General features: G+C 39.6%; 1 protein-coding gene across 1 annotated transcript in view; it reads left to right on the top strand.

Moving 5' to 3' along the window:
• The first annotated feature begins 2,938 nt into the window (after nt 1-2,938).
• Nucleotides 2,939-16,760, top strand: part of LOC124157743 — a 119,146-nt gene continuing 105,324 nt past the window's right edge. The window contains exon 1 of the mRNA XM_046532738.1: nt 2,939-6,685. Coding sequence (XP_046388694.1) covers nt 6,577-6,685 — 109 coding nt within the window. The 5' untranslated portion in view covers nt 2,939-6,576. The remainder of the gene's footprint in view (nt 6,686-16,760) is intronic.

Raw genomic sequence — 16,760 nt, 5'->3', positions numbered from 1 at the left:
CGTTTGCCTCCATGGGCTTCGATACTCGGTGATCTTTCTGAAAAAGCACAAACTCGACAAACAACCGAGATATTCATCGAGTTTACCCCTAATATATCAGTTTTAGGGTTAAAAACGTGCCTATTAAGATGCGCATCTAAGATAGTTTTATGATCACAACTCATTATTAAACGCACCTTCCATTCATATTGCACATGCAATATTTAAAAATTAAATGAAACAGCATTATTGAAAACATCCTTTCAGCTATCAAATTAAATAATTTCTAGACTTATTTTCTATGTTGGCTTAATACATATTTATGCGATTAGCTATTGTGCCGCAAGGTAATGCATCATCCCCTTTAAAACTATTGTCCATAAAATCATCGGATATTTTGAACTTGATAGGAGCGAAAATTGACGGAAGCTCAATTTTCACTTTCTTTAAAAAAGAACAAGGAATAAATGCATTTAAAAACGACTGGCTTCTTTTATATGGAAAAAACCACACTTTCCACGCAAGTTATTTTTAAGTGATGACATCATAGGGAATTAGGTAATTTAATAAAATTAAGTAAATTCGCGTTTTGTTACTTTAAAACTGAAGCTAAATTCAATGTGTACGCTTCAATGACTTACTTATAGTTTGTATATATTCCTTAATCCTTGCTTCCGAAGTATAATTTGTGCGACAATAATTAATTTCAAACAAGGTTTTTACGATTCATAATAATTTATAATCAGTTAACTACCAATGAAATAAATTTCAACATCAATAAATTATCATTTTTCGGGGAGAGGCAGCTAATATCCAATTCTGATACATTTTTTCCATTGATTGTTTCCTTGTTGCTTAAGGAAAGATCCAAGTCAAGCTTTTTTAAGCAAGGAGCAAATTTTATAAAACCTGTTTATAATCACGTTTGAAATTACCTTCAAGTATATGGCGCAAAATTTAAAAACTTTAAGATGGTGATTACCTATCAGAAAATCGCATTTTTCATCCTAAAAACTACAAATAAAAATTCCTTCAGAATGTATTTTAACTTAATATCAGCAAGATATCGAGCATATTCAAGGACAATACAGCAGGTAAGTACAAAGAGAAGTGTTCATTAAACTCATCAGGTCGACAGCCACCTATGGTTCAGTGGAATGGACAATCAGGGAAAGAGAAATTTTTTTTTACAGAGATGGGAAAGAAAATGCTTCCGAAGATCTGTGGTCCAGTAAATGAAAAAGAAAAAATGGAGAATTGGTAGGAATGAGGAACCAGTGGCGTAACTATGAATATGTTTTGGGGGGATGGGAGTACCGTGTGGGCGATCCCCAGACAACTGGGATTCCCGGAAAATTTTGAAAAATGACATGCCTGGAAATACAATTTACATCGTTTTGTCTCTTACAATTTAACTTTAAGCAGATGCAGTTACTGTATAACAAAACTAGACAATTGTTGCGAAGAATTTTATTATATTTCTCTGAGACTTTGGGCGACCTGTCCCCTCGTCCTCCCATAGTTATGCCACTGTGAGGAACTATAGCCACTGTGAGGAGAACATTATCGTGATGAAGAAATCGAAAATTAGATACGTAGGGAATGCTCAATGAATAGGTGGGGAAAAAGTAGCGAAGAATGTTTTTATGGGAAAGCAGAAATAGGGAAAGGTCCAGGAAAAAAGTGGTAGAGGATATACATTTGAGGGAGGGGGGTTACAGCTTTGTAGAAAGTAAAGAGGGGCAAAGATTAATGGAAAGCTTGAAGAAGGTCAGAGCTTGGACTCAAGTGGTGATAATGATGATGAAAATCGATTCCATGAAAGATGAACTACCACAGGCGTTAATTGGTGGCATATTTATTTTATTATCTGGTTAAAAAACAAACGAGTTGAGCCAAGTTGTGAATGGAGCTTAATAGGAAAGTTTCTCCGCTAGGGATGTAAAAGGTACAGATGCACTCGATGCGATAGGACAGGTGTCGGAGTTTATCCAACACTTAATTCACATTGGCACAACGCCGCTCACGAAATAACCGAAGATGAATGGTGCACTATCCACAGGGACGCCGACTTACGAAAAATATTGGGGGGGCCCAAACTGGGGATCTTGGCCCGGGAAATTTTATAAGTACTTAGTGAGTTTTAAGTTTTTTAAGCATTTTAGAAGAGTCATATGATCAACATTAGAACCCTGGTAACTCGAATCTCGATATCTGGACAGTCCGGGGAAAATCGACAAGCATGACTAATTTTTTTCTCGCACCCATAAAGAATTTTTGAGGAGGCTTGGGCCCGGACAGTCGGACAAGTCGGACAGTCAAATTATAATAATTAATGGGGAAAATTTCAAAAGGATATCAGCAGGAAATAGAGCTATAAATTGGAATCAATTAATAAATCGGGAAACTCACATTGCAAAACCGGATTCAAGGAATAGGGAAATCAGCGAGACCTTACCGCACATTTAAATCACTCACTAGCCCAAGTATTTGCCAATCCTACAAGAGGAAATAAAATAATACACCTTTCAGCAGTAACTCATCCTTGCGAGGTAGAATTTATATGCAGATGTAACACTAGTATACACAAAAATCTGTTGCTGAACTGAAACTTGCCGAGGGTCATGTTTGGCGCCTGTCCTGTAAGCTGACCAAACTCACCCCTTCCCTAGCGACCGAGCGCGCCGCGACTAGTCAGTTGCCCGAGCCCTCGCTAGAGGTCAGGGCAGTCGGCGGGCGCAATTTTCCGCGAGCCCTGGGAGCGACCTCCTGCATTGTACGCAAGCGTGTCAGACCTCACACCACAGCTACTCCCTCTCTCTCTCCCCTCATTTCTCGCCATTCCCCCGCCTCCCCTTATCATCCCTCCCCTCCACCGCCTCTCCTTCCCGCGACACGACCGCACACACGCACAAACACACGCACCACTCACGCACCCTCTCGCAAGGGAACGCAAAACCCCGACGAAAGCGGCGCCCCCAACTCGTCGCGACACAGCGCGCTCTTCAGTGGGGGCAGCGCGGACGTCTTTCGCGGAGAGAGAGAGAGATCTTCGGCCCGCTTGGCGATTTCGGCACCGCTCGTGGGTATCTCCGATTCTCTCTCTTTTTGGGCGTCCTCCCAAACTTCCTTCCCCCTGAGGATTACACCACCACCCCTCTTCTCTTGACCCCCTCCCCCACCCCGCGACTCATCCCTCCTCGACCGGGAGAGATATCCCAGGATACCTCGCCCACACTCGGAGAGGAGTCTTGATCGCGCCTTTATATCCCTCCTTCACCCCCTCTCTTTATCCTTCTCTCTATCTCTCTCCCTGGAGACCGAGTTCATCCTCCATTCGGGGTCAAGAGGCCACGACAACACCCATCGCTCTCACCCAATAGGATACTGTGCTCACCCCCTTCCAGAGACTACTATCGCCGCGGACGGCTAGACGGATAACCGCGGTGGCGCAGCACCTACATCCATTGCCGTGGTACGGCAAGGGTCATGCAGTGGTCCCATTTGTTTCCAAAGACGTAATTTCCAACGTCCAGTAGTGATAAGTTAACACCCATCTCTCTTGTTTGGACATGGAACTTGCCTCACTTTCTAGCTGCCCCCATGGTACTGACGTTGGCGCTAAAGAAACATCTTTTCTAGTGGTTCAGCAAGGGTCCCATTAGTTTTTAAGGTCGTAATTGCCGGCGTCCGGCAGTGATAAGTTGATATCCATCATACTAGTTAGGACATGGAACTCATCCCTCCTTCGAGTTGTCTCCACGGATTCTAGTGAACAGCGTGGCACAACTGACATTAGCGCCCGGTGGATCATCAGGGATATTCGCAGTGGTTTCATAACAGCTCAACGGCATTACTACAAGCCTCGAGAAGTGATACCAATAGCATTATTACCTCAGTCCCTTGTTGTCACCACGGAATTCTTAGACGGACACCCGAGATAACGAATCTATTCCAGTGGTTCCTTAAAGGGAAGGTATTCAGTGATTGATCATATCTTAGTGACGTGCTTGCAGGCACTAATAAGTGACAAGGTAACAACACAATTTTCTCCGACAGCCAGTTTTAAATTATCTCCATGGACTCTTCTGATGCTTCCAACAGATAGTGTTACTATAGTGTCAACTCTGAAGGTTTCATAATCATCGGTTCCTTCAGATTTCAGCAGTACATTTGGCGAGTAATTAGATGACAAGAACACTTATGGCTCTCACCAGTATCGGGTGTTCACTCCCCGTAATCAAATAAATTGGTTTTTCCGGTAGACAATTGTGTTAGCGTCACGCCAGCCACGTGGTCCACCGTGGATTTTGCATTAGTCCATTAGGCTTCAGCTGGGTATTTGGTAAAGGCGGCTGAGGCGACAATCTGATCTCTCAGGATTTCTGGATCAGGAAAGTGAGAGTGATCCTACAAAATTTCGGCGGCACATTTATCCCGACAGCCAGACCTGATAGTTAGGGGAGTCCAATCCGCTGGTGACTGCAGAAGCGTGGAGGGGAATGACAGTGGTAAGGACGCCGTCCTATGATAGGGGATCTGAAGGAGTCGGTGAGTGTGACAGCGGCAAACCCATTAGTTCTTTAGGTGATACTTGTCTGAAGAACTTAAAACCGTCCACGGATATTTCTATTTCCGAATTGGACGCGTCATAAGAATAGTGCTCAGCCTAGGGTAATTTCTTTCCTCGTTGGCATCGGACAGTAATTTAATATCCTCAAGGATTATAAACTTGAAAAACTTTTGTCAAGGAGACAAAAGTTTAAAGCCCCATCACCTCATATTCACAGCAGCTGATTCGCATGTGATTGATAAGGAAGTGAATAGTAGGCATTCGTTGCGATCCAAAGAGAACCATTTGTGAATCATTGAAAGATATCATACAATAGTTCGAGATCTTCGGCAAGGATGAAGTTGAGGAGTGAAATATAAGGAGTCTTCAAGCAGTGGCTATACCAATAAAATCTAACGACAGTTTTTTTCCGTAACAAAGTATAAGTAAATAGGGGAAAGAGGCGTTTTTATCCATCCGATCCTTTCCGACAAGTGTTTCTCGTTTGAACTGGTGTTGTGGGTGAACTTGGTCAGTATGACGAATGGATCCTGAGGCGCGCTGAGACGAAAACATCGCGTTTATTTCCGCCGTTCCGCCCCATTTGAGATCGCGCACCCTGACCTTCCCACATCCGCATCTCTTTCGTTCCCTCTGCAGATTCACAATCGATTTTCCCGCCCCCTTTTCTGAATGTGTATCAACCCCCACACCGTGCACGTGTTGCTACTGCACCGACGACGACGACGCTTCGTGCGTCGTCTGGCGGCCCGGCCATAATCACGCATCCATCACAGCCGGGCGGGTGACGTAAGCTCGCGACAGTGGTGAAGTGCCCCCGGAGAGAGAGAAGTGTGCAGTGGGCTCGTCACCTCAATTAGCGGGCTGTTGTTGGGTTCCCACCCCACTTGTGTTGCCGCTCCCCTCCCCGCTTTTCCCATCGCATTCCCTTTCCCCCTTCCACAACCCCCCAGTTAATCTCAAACGCCGAGGGCGCCCTACGGCAGAGGGGAGGAGTGTCAAAGAATAAGTGGACAGAGTCCGAAGAGACGGAAGTGGGGTGATCTCAAAACTATTTCCAGTTCAAGGAACATCTATTTTCATCACTTTCCTCACGCGATGAGCAGGAGCCAGTATAAATTAGGGTGAAAAACTAACCGTTTAATTGGCTTGAGGAAAAACTTGTGCACCACTAAGAATGCATTCTGACAGATGAGGTGTCAATATTTTTGAGACATAACATGTGGTGTTCAAGTATTCATTTATGCTTTCTCTCGGTATTTCCTCCTTCTCTGTCTCAGTTGTTTGATTGGCTAACGGCTTCACGAGACTTCTTTCTCACTCAATAATAAGGTTACCAAAGAAGAAGTACCTACTGGAATTGACTTAATACAACGGCACTTCATTTACGCCGTTCTTTTATTAATTTTCTTCCTCGTGTCTCGATAGTTCAGTTGGTTCGATTCGAACATTTTTTCATGGCACTCTTTTATTTAACGAGGTCAGGCTGAGGGAAAGGGTAGGATATACGAGCTAAAGCGGACTTGCTTTGATCTATTTCAATCCGTGTGCTCAAGAAATTGTCCCTCTATTATAGCTATTAACGACACTCTTCCAGAATATTCCCTGCTACCTGAAATGCAGCCATGCAGACTAAACGATCAGACTGAGGAGAATAAACAAGATCTGCGTCCTTAAACAGATTTCCTCGAAGCCATTTGAAGCCGTGTGCTCCACCATCAAAGCTTCAAACGGAGTTTTAACGGTCAATCCTGTGCTGCGTGAAATGCAGTCATGCGGACTACCTACCATTCGTAGGAAACTTTCGATTTTCGTTTGATCAAACGTTTCTCGAGAAACCTTTGGAGTTCTTCGGAGACCTGGGAAAAGGAGAGGGATCAAGCGATCCACCTATTGCTTCCGCAGAGAGACTTCGTCCCCGCCTGGGGGCCCGGCTCACATTCGGCGACCCCACCCTACCCCGCATCGCTGACCGACCTCGCCCGTCTGGGAATCTCCGCTGCTGACGAAGGCAAACGGGAGGCATGGAGACGCGGAACCCTCCAGCCTCATTGCCGTTCCTCAGGGGACCTTGCTTCAAGCGACATCCCATCTTCCGCGGCCCCGGGATCTTCGTCCTTTTGTTCCTGCTCGGTGAGTATCTTCTTTTTTTTTCAATTGACTCTCACACGCCATATCTCATTGTAGGTATAACTACAACAGTTTTCACCCCCGCCTTTCTGTCTCTAAACGTTCTTTTCTATTCAGACTTCTTTATTCCATTAACTCCTATGCCAAATGTGTTCCGAATTTTGATCCTTTTTTTTCATCCCTCATCCATCTTGCACCATCACTATCGTAATTTTCCCCCAATTCCTACACCACCCGATGAAATTTACTATTCTTTGTTTTTATTTGTAAATACTGTTGAATATTTTTTGTTCATTATTGGTTACGTTGCTTAATGTTATTAGATTGTTTCTCCTGTTATTGTAGTCCTCTGTAATTGGCCTCGTGCTGTTTTTGGACTGGATTAAATAAATAAATGAATTAACTTTTCTCGGGTAAGACAATCTAAGAGCGCTAGAGCGGGTAAGAAAATCTAAGAGCTGTAGCTCTAGCGCTCTCAGATTTTCTTATCCGCGCGGAAACCCAAGAAAGGTTTATCTATTCTATTCGCCGGGAAAGTGTTAAGTTATACATATCTTCAATGGTTCGCAAGTTCGCATCGTCAAGACTCAAGTTCAACGATGCAAAATAGAACCAAATAGAGTAGGTATTCGTGTCTCAAGTCTTGTTATTATTTGTATGTTTCGAAGCTTCGAATGTACCGTCTCTAATCAAGTGCCTACTACTCACAGTACCGTAAATGTTGCATAGTAGTTCGTGGAAATAAATTTTAATCCTCTTGTGCATGTTGGTGATGGTTCATCCCCTGCCAAACATCTCTGTACGTGGCTCACAAGGTAATATGTACATAATTACTTGACCTACCGTACCAAACTCTCTATATAGGGCAAGCCATAGTGATGGTTAAATTATTACAATAAACTATGAAAATTCCACTTACTTGTTATCAGTATTTATAGTACGACTGATTCCAACACTTTTATATCCGCATTTCCCTTGATAATGACAACAGGGAGTTGACTTTAAAGAGTGTATTCTATTCATTTAACCATCACAATAGGTACCTCCGAATGGAGATATTGGCCAAGTACCTATCCGAAGGTCAGGATATTCAATAAAAATGGGATGGTCATTGTTGCAAACCCTTTTGAAAAAAATAAATAAATACGAATGCTCAGTTCTTTGCCCTATTATCATAACTTGAAAATCCACAAGCTAAATATGTGACCTCTTAAAAAAAGTCTTTTTATTCTCTATTTTCTTGAAAAATTTTGGTAAATAAATTTAACTCCTCATTAATGTCAACTTTTGAAATCCTATTTGAAGTTCCTATCTCAAAAAACAGTTTTTTTTACTGTAGATAGGCGCAGTAAAACTAATTGAAGCCATTTCTTTTCTACTATTATTTAAGGATACATTGTTTTCGAGAGATTAGAGTAGTTACTTGATAGGTATCGAATGTACCCATGTTCGAGGTATATGACCGTATGCTGGGTATTTATAAATGCCGTAAATTTGTCTCACGGCTATCAAGCATTAATGCTTTTTCGTCCTATGATAATGAGTGAACGAAGGGCGATAGTTCTACACCAAGTTTCCCTTTCCTCGAATCCGAGCAAGAACATTGGGTTCATACTAATATCTATGATGATGTACTTAAAAAAAATCTGCAAGTATTATGACTTTAATACGATCAAAGTCTTTCCCATGATTTCAGCACGACATCCAACCAATATTAAGCAAAAAATCTTACCTATGAAAGGTTACATATTTTCATTTTTATAAACTTTAAAAAAATTTTTGGAACTCCAGCAGAGACGTTTTGCACAATGAGTTTTGAGAAAATGATATTTCGCGGTAGATATGATATAATTAATCAAACTTCGAGTTCACAAAAGTGACGAACAATTTCCACTGAAAATATAAAATGAATGACAAAGATTTCTCCAGGCTTCACGGTGATGCATTAATGATGGATATTTAGATTGAAAACCTTCAAAAATAAAAATGTTTCCAAAAAGTTTGAATATCATGAACTTGTGGGATTTAATTTTTTTTTGCATGAAAAGTCAATAAGTAAGCAATTATATTTATATTATATCTTAATGAAGAACTGATTCCCGGTAATAATAATTACGTTTAATTTCATCACGCTCATTTCATTAATTTCACGTACGAAAACATGTTTATCCATAGGGATATTCGTAGGTAGATTATTTTTTTAATCTTACGAGATGGGAGTTGCTATAGCTGATCTCCGAAATTTTTTGCGAAATTTAAGTGAAATACAGCTACTACTAGAAAACAGAAATAAATTTTAAAACTTGGCATTCATTGTAGTAAATAATGACAACGGTTGTACGTTTGTATTAGTTTATCTTAGTGAGGTACGGATCTAGACTTGACAATCATTTTTGGTGTAAGTTTCGTCAAAAATCGCTAAAAAAGAAATAACTAAAAAAGAAATCACCATCAAAAGAGTTGAATTTTTTTATTTCATAAAGATCAATTTTTGCCGATTCCGAAAAATTATTATCTGTTGCACGTGTTAATTAACTTAAGAGGATGCATCACTCTCGCTCTACCAATCGTATTCTGCCTTTTCTTCGAGACGTATAATATATGAAAGTCCTATGCTATCCTATCGGTATACTTAGGGAATATAGAGTTGACATTTTAAAATATTTGCCTTATCTCAAGTATGAAAATGTATCATTTGAGAAAATAATGAATTTAAATTTCTGCATTTCAGCTAGAGGTAAGTTTTTCCATTGGAAACTCGATATATCATGAAGTTTTTAAGACGATAGTTCAACATTTAAGCAATTTATACGTTACAGAAAAACTCTGGTTCTGCGGGAATGAATTGTCATTTTAAATGCCTAATACTTCAGCTCAAAGTGGAAATTCAAGGATTCGATAAATCTCTATGCAATTGATGGATTACAAATAACTTTATATTTATTTTTCTTCAAGCGTATTAAATAAAAGAATGGTTATCATGATAAAGGAATAAAAGATGTTGGTAATTTCATGGCTTCACAAGAGAGTTAGTAGCTAATATTTTTAGAATCGTGTTGCTTAAGAGTTTTGGCTTGAATTTCCCAGAATGCACCTCACAAAGTTTGTATGTATAAGTTAAGAAGATAATCTGAAGCTTAAATACTGCTTTTAGATTCTGTGGTATAAGAACCTGCTCTATATTTAATACGACACATGAAACTCGAGGTAGCCCAGTGTTTGTCTTAAATTTGCTTCGCTAATAAATCCTTCAAAAATTATAATTGCAAACCTCATTCTTATGAACATAAACTTCTCCTAGAGAAAACATATCGTCAAGGAAACATTAGCAAAGAATAGCTTAACTTATTCCTTATGAAAATTTCCTTGAGGCATGAATAAATATTCACTTTTTGGCCATATTCAAGCTTAAGAACGTACTCTATGTGAAAGGAGTTAGACAAAATTATAATCTAAAGGAATATCTGGCATAAGTTTTTGTTTCCCATAGCAAGGGATAGGTAAAAAGTTAAAAAAAACTTATTTTCGAGGTGCATTTTTGCACACGAATTTAACAGCAAACTGGGGTTACATTTAGATATTTAGCATGTACGTTTTGAATCAATGGAAGCATCACCAATGAATTATGAAGATAAATTTTCAAATAGTTATTGAAATGGTCGGCCACAAACAGCGGACTATCATTAATTCTCATGGAGTGAAATCAGATTAGTTACTCGAGGAGTGTTTTCCGGGGTACGTTCTTGGGTAGATAAACAAAAATGATAAAATACCGTGGTACCGATTTATCTATCTAACGGAATTTATAGGTCTCTCTCTCAGACTATTTTCAATTTAGCGATGAGAATTTAGCATTTTGGATTTTAATGTGAATTATGAGTCGACTACGACATTTTGCATTTAAAGATAGCAGCCGAAGATTTTCAAGTCAACATATGATTTTTGAAATGATTTTTGACTCATGCATCACATAAAAATGAAAAACATACTCTTCAGGCTTCACTCATTCATTGATTCAATCAGAAGGTTGGTTTGGATGGGTGAGGGTAGAGCTCACCTCAAACTTATCCGCATGCGTGTAAATATCCCACATAATGGGATAATGCGGCCAGGGTACGATCCTTGGCCTAACTCATGCTAAAAGGATTTTAGTATGGGGGCCTCTGAGGGCTTCACATGGCATTAAGCTTAAGATTAACAAAAAATTTCGATACCTCCACTGAAAAAACTCTCAACAATCGCCCACCGAATCAAATCCACTCATCTAGTAGCCCAACAATACGAATCCGCTCAGCTGGCAGTGTCCGGAGCATAACCGCTCATCTCCTATTCTCCAAGCTTGGAGGAGAGCGTTTATGCTACGACTACTGCCAGCTGAGCAGATTCATTTTGTTGGGCCACTATATGAGTGGATTTGATTCGGTCGGAGATTGTTGAGCGTTTGTGCAGTGGAGGTATCGATTTAAACCTAAAGCTTATTTAATCAAAAATGCCCTTTTTTTGCGCATTTATCAATGCTGGAATTTTGGTGGAAATCAATTAATGATAATCCTATATACTGGCAGTTTCCAGACCACATCGCTAAGAGTGGGTTTAAAAAAAATTAGGGTAGTAAATTAACGGGAATGAATGAATCAAAGGAATGCACACACACACATAGCTGCAATTACTACTCTGGCTGGTATGTGCCTTTACTACAGTCCTCCTATTCTTCCAATCCGATGTGGCATTTTTTAGTGTCCCCCCAAAAATTTCTGGTACCCCCTCCAGAAATTCCTTCGATTTCCTCCGAACTTATCCGCAGAACTTCTCCCGCTAAGGACTTTTCGCGCTAAGGTTTTTCGCGCGAAGGATTTTCGCGCAATGGCCCTTCGACAAAAGGCTCGGAAAGTCCTGTCTCCGGAAAATCCTGTCTCCGGAAACCCTGCCACCGGAAACAGCCCCCGAAACAGCCCCCGAAACAGCCCCGAACCAGCCATACCTGCAGAGCAAGGCTTATATAGGACTACTGCGGAGGAATACCTACTCATTAGCAATCAAGAGAAAATGGGTGCTGAGTCCCTGGTATGCAGTTTGGAGTGAGAAGTTTTACCATAGTCCTATCACAACTCTCTCTCCCTCCAACACTTCACCCCACTATGTCTCTCCCCTCCATGTTTTCCAATGAATTTCCCTCTGATTCAACTGATGTCTCCAACCCAGAAGTTTCCAGCCCTGCACACTGTTCCCTTGGAGGAGCTGAGAGTCAACAGGGGCGATTTTTGGGGCAGATTCGCGGCTGATTGAACATCGCCATTTGTACCCCTCCACTCCTTGGAATATGTAATCCCTCCCCTCCACCCTGTATCGTCGTGAAATACCCAAGCCCTCTTTTGCTCGGGCGCCGGTGGTAGACGGATGGCTTGACTGACATGGGTGATTTTAGAAAAATTATACTGCTGGTATTTAGTTTGGTAATGTTTCCTATGGTATCATTAGTTATCATCGTTGTTTTCTGTCATGTTTCCTATTTAAAGTTCTCAATGGTTTGGACAAGTAATTAAATGGAACTTGACTACCCAGCGTTTCACTTTCTATGCCAAGTGTCCTCAGAGGTGTTAACACTTTGAATGCCGACCGATTTTCTAGGTACTATGCAAAAAGTGCCGAGGCATTTTTGCTGATTTTGCAGTAGGTTAGGAAAAACAATTAGGTCTCATAAACAACGAAAGGTATATTCAATAACTTAAGGAAATCTTTGTTGTATGTGGTATCACCTTTTAAATGTATTATTTGAATAATTTTGAGTTAATTTGTATAATTTTAAGAAAATAGTTAATGTTAAAATAAAATGAATATTGACTATTGAATGGTTAGTGAATTATCAGCATCTATGAGGGGCATTGCAGGAGGAGCGCTATTGCGCTGCTGGCACTTTTCGTGAGAGATAGGAGGAGGGCGGGAGCACTCCCTGGCATTCTAAAATGAAAAGTGTGGAAATTATAATTTGCGTTCTTTTATCATGTATATATCAGACTTCCACAAAATAAAGCCAGAAATGATTTATTTATTTATTTATTATTATTACACATTGATTCAAGTAGACTATTGCCTGGTGGCAGCATTAGATGTATACACATGAAAAACAAATGTACCTATCTAATACAAAGTTTAGAAACGGAAAAGACACCCGCGGTAAAAAATAATATATCAAATCTAACCTCATACTACTAAGAATCTAACATTGTCCCAATAAACCAATTTCAAACAATCCATTAAATACATTAATTCTACTATAATACGAATAGCAAATGAACATTCACCCAATTAACCCAATTTCACACTCTCCCTTTTAAACCACCACTTTATGTAATTAACCAATAAGTGATGAACACTTCTTCCTAAACATTTTCGCTTTTGCAGTTTTTACGTACGTGTACTGTGTTAATGTAGTATGTTTCCAAATTTATTTTGGTTGTTTTGCTGCTCAGATTTATGGGAATACTCAATAAACGATGCGAATAAATGCTTAGCAAACTTTTTTAATCACTTGACCTAATCCTCAATAATTTTACAAAATGAATACAACAATTGAGCTTTCAATTGGCTTGAGTAAAATTTTAGGAATTCAGGAATTCATTTTTTATGTTTAATTGGAATTAGGAAAACCCTGATAACAATTAAAGATAGAAGTAATAAATGTCGATTTTAAGATTAATAATATAATAAAGATTTTTTTCGGTTGAATAAGCAATTATTTACGAGGAGGAAAATAGCTCTTAAACCACCAAGGCTTTGGCTAAGATACTAGGCCTTCTTCTTGGCAGGCTGGATCTAATTCTCCTCCACCTAGATAGATAACGAAGTAATTATAAAGACAGAATTTCTAAGATATTCCTCTCTTCCTGCTTCACTTGATAGTGATATTTGTTAAATAAAAAGAGTATAGGATTTAAAATAAATCCTTAGTTCCCTCTTATCTTTTAATAATTTCTGTAACGAAAAGTCTGTCCATCAGGCAATACTCTTGGTGTCTATGATCTGCTAGACCTTGCACTATCAATATTTGCACGTTAAGGCTAGGAAACGCTTGGGGTGGATGCAGAGCACACAGGCAACCCCTTGCGGTGTCCCTTGCATCATCCCTTAGTATCGAGGCCTCATGATAATGCCATCCATTCCGAGGAGTTTGAATAGTTTTGCATGACATTGCGCGTGGTCCTGTTTTCTCTCTCTCTCTCCCCGCTCTCTATGAGAAAAATCTAAGCATGTGTTCCAATAACTCGGCAAAAAGCAAAGTTTTGCTCTGACAAAGTCAATACTAAAACTCTTCACGACTTTGAAGATATGTACGCATGCTCAACATTAATAAATGGGGTTATTTATTTTATAGTTTCAAGTTAATAACACACTCGACGCAAATAACTTGCGCAATTCAAATGCGAAAATAAATTGCATGCTAAATGCATAACACATGCTAAATGTCCATGTGCTAAATAGGGTGGTTTCCTATTATTTTTTTATTGCTTTAATCGAAAGATTATTACTCCTGGAGTACGTATTTCACGCTTTTAGATTTTTAAATGACAACATCTATTTTTCGCGATTAAATGAAAAGTGAAAATTTTCAAGCGCGCGAAAACGCGACGCTCAAGTATGAATGCCGGGAAATATCTCCGTACGTCGTATTTCTGGTTCCCCCTCCCACCCGGTGTGGTGACCTTGAGGCGAGACTTAGCGCTGATACGTCGCAGGATGCTAGCGGATAGCCGAGTACCTTGCTGGATGGTAGCGCTTGGCTTAAAAAAGGTTTATTAATACCTTATCAAACGAGGAAAACTTTCCGACCTTAGCCAGTTTCAATAAGTGTTTATTAAGACATGTTTCCCTGAGCTCTGTGCCTCATGCATGCATTGGTAACCTCAGACGATGTATAACTCCTATCCTCTCGTGTAGAAACTAGGTCCCTGTGACGTCATGCGGAGTGGAATCGTATGGGCGCCAATCTGGCCTTTTTCAAATGAGGATAAAATTTGACCCTTGCCATTCGTCTAAACCGGTATTTCAAAAACCAAACAATTTGTGTATTATGAATACACTAATGGTGGGTAACGAATCGCAATCAATGCCTTTGGTTTTCTTTGATGAACGAAACTACCCTATTGATATTTATTTATTTTATTCTCCAGGTTGATACTTATTGACTGTAAATTTTTAAAGTGAAATCAGTTTAATTCAATTCAAGTTGGAAATACGAGTATTTAAAATCATAACTTGAAGACCTACTTTGGAGGCTGTCAAAAATTACAATGGAAAAAAAGCTTGAGCAAAGTCCACTTTTTTAATCGACCAGCTCATAATCTGAAAGCAAAAACCGATCCTGTTCAATAAATGTTCCACAGTGAAAATTAACAAAGCCTTTCTTCGCTGCAGTCAAACAATTATCCTCTTTTCTAATATATGGTACAGTTTTTTTACGTACCAAATGTTTTCCAAATTTATGGTACAGTTTACCCCCCAACCCCTCTCCCACTTACACCAACTCATAACCATACCCCCTCCTTTCCGCATGTAATATATAAGACTTCTTGACGTAAACCATGCATTTGTACCTGATGATAGCGATGAATCGCTGAAACGCGTCGTACTTGAATAAATACTGTGGACATTCACGAAAAAAAATTTTTTCACTTTCATTTATAACAGTTTTTTTTTACGTTTTTATCAGCTATTTTAATTCATGACCAGGAACAAAAAACCCGATAGATATCGTATATGCCCCGAACAAATCTAGCATGCTGTCGCAATTCAATGCTTAGGGTAATCAAAACATTAAATTAGAATTTATTTTTGAATTTTAATTGCACAAGTTATATTCTATGAGTATCAAAAATAAATAATAGTCAGAGTTACAGTTTGTGATTATTTTCGTTTCCATGCATAGAAATATAAAAAAATAATTTTTATAACTCTAATTACTTCACATTCTATGCACGAATACAATGTTTACTGAAAGAATTTTTCTATTTAGACATAAAATGAATAATTTGAGAGAGTATTCTCATAACTCACGGGTATATTATTGCTGGTTTTTGGAGTAGTTTCACCAGCCTATTTATTTGCAGAGTGATTGCCCACCCATTCTACTTGTAAATGTAGTCATGTGGTAAACACAGATCCAGTTAAATATCAACACGATGTCTAAGTATTTGAATGCAATATATTTCCAATATCTAGTTTAGTTTTCGAAGAATTCTGCTTTTTTTTTAAATATGATTTTATATATGTTGATGTACATATTTTTTAGTTCGTTTAGTACATTATGTGCAGTAAGTTGCGCGGAAATGAAGCCGTTATTTTATAAAATGAGACAGAAGACCATTTTTCTCTCTTGAATCATGCCCATAAAAAATGTCCATAAGTTTTACCTACCTACGTAATGACTCATGGGCTAAATTGACGGAAAAATGTGCCCGCCTTATACAAGAGGACACCAAAAACGAGCACACAAGTCCCGAGTCGAGAAAATATTTCCCGCTAACAAGATTAAGGCACAGAGTCGAGACGATAGATGGAGTCTCAGTGGCTTACCCCCAACGAACAGTGTCGGGGCCCTGTTTCCCTTATGGTATCCCTCATAACCTCCACCTCTCCAGAAAAGTAACTCCCGTTACCAAATGACGCTCGCGCGCTACAACCAACCCCTGACATTACCCCTCACCCTTCCCTATAACTTCGGCCCGGGGCAATAAATATCCATTTTCCACCTGCTGGGTGTGGCAAGAGGGAAGTGGAGTGGGAAAAAGGTGTTTGGTCGGGGGATGTTCGTGGGTTTATTAGGGGACAGGGTGTGTGAGATTAGCTATGACAGGATCGGAGGGGTACTGGGGGTGAGTGACAGGCGTGCACAGTGCTGAGGGTTGTCTCGAACCTTCAAGTGCGGGCGATTGAAAGTAAATGACGCAGGGGAAATGTAGTGCAATTACATCCTGATTTAATGAAAAAGAATGATGGCAATTTTCCACAAATTTATTTGATAATTTACGACGCGTTTCGACCGTCAGGGCATTATCAAGTAAAATGTGGAATTGTTAAAATC

This window comes from Ischnura elegans, chromosome 4, assembly GCF_921293095.1.
Source record: "Ischnura elegans chromosome 4, ioIscEleg1.1, whole genome shotgun sequence".
Taxonomy (NCBI): Eukaryota; Metazoa; Arthropoda; class Insecta; order Odonata; family Coenagrionidae; genus Ischnura; species Ischnura elegans.
The sequence above is the reverse complement of the archived record's forward strand: the minus strand, read 5'-3'. Positions and strand labels throughout refer to the sequence as shown.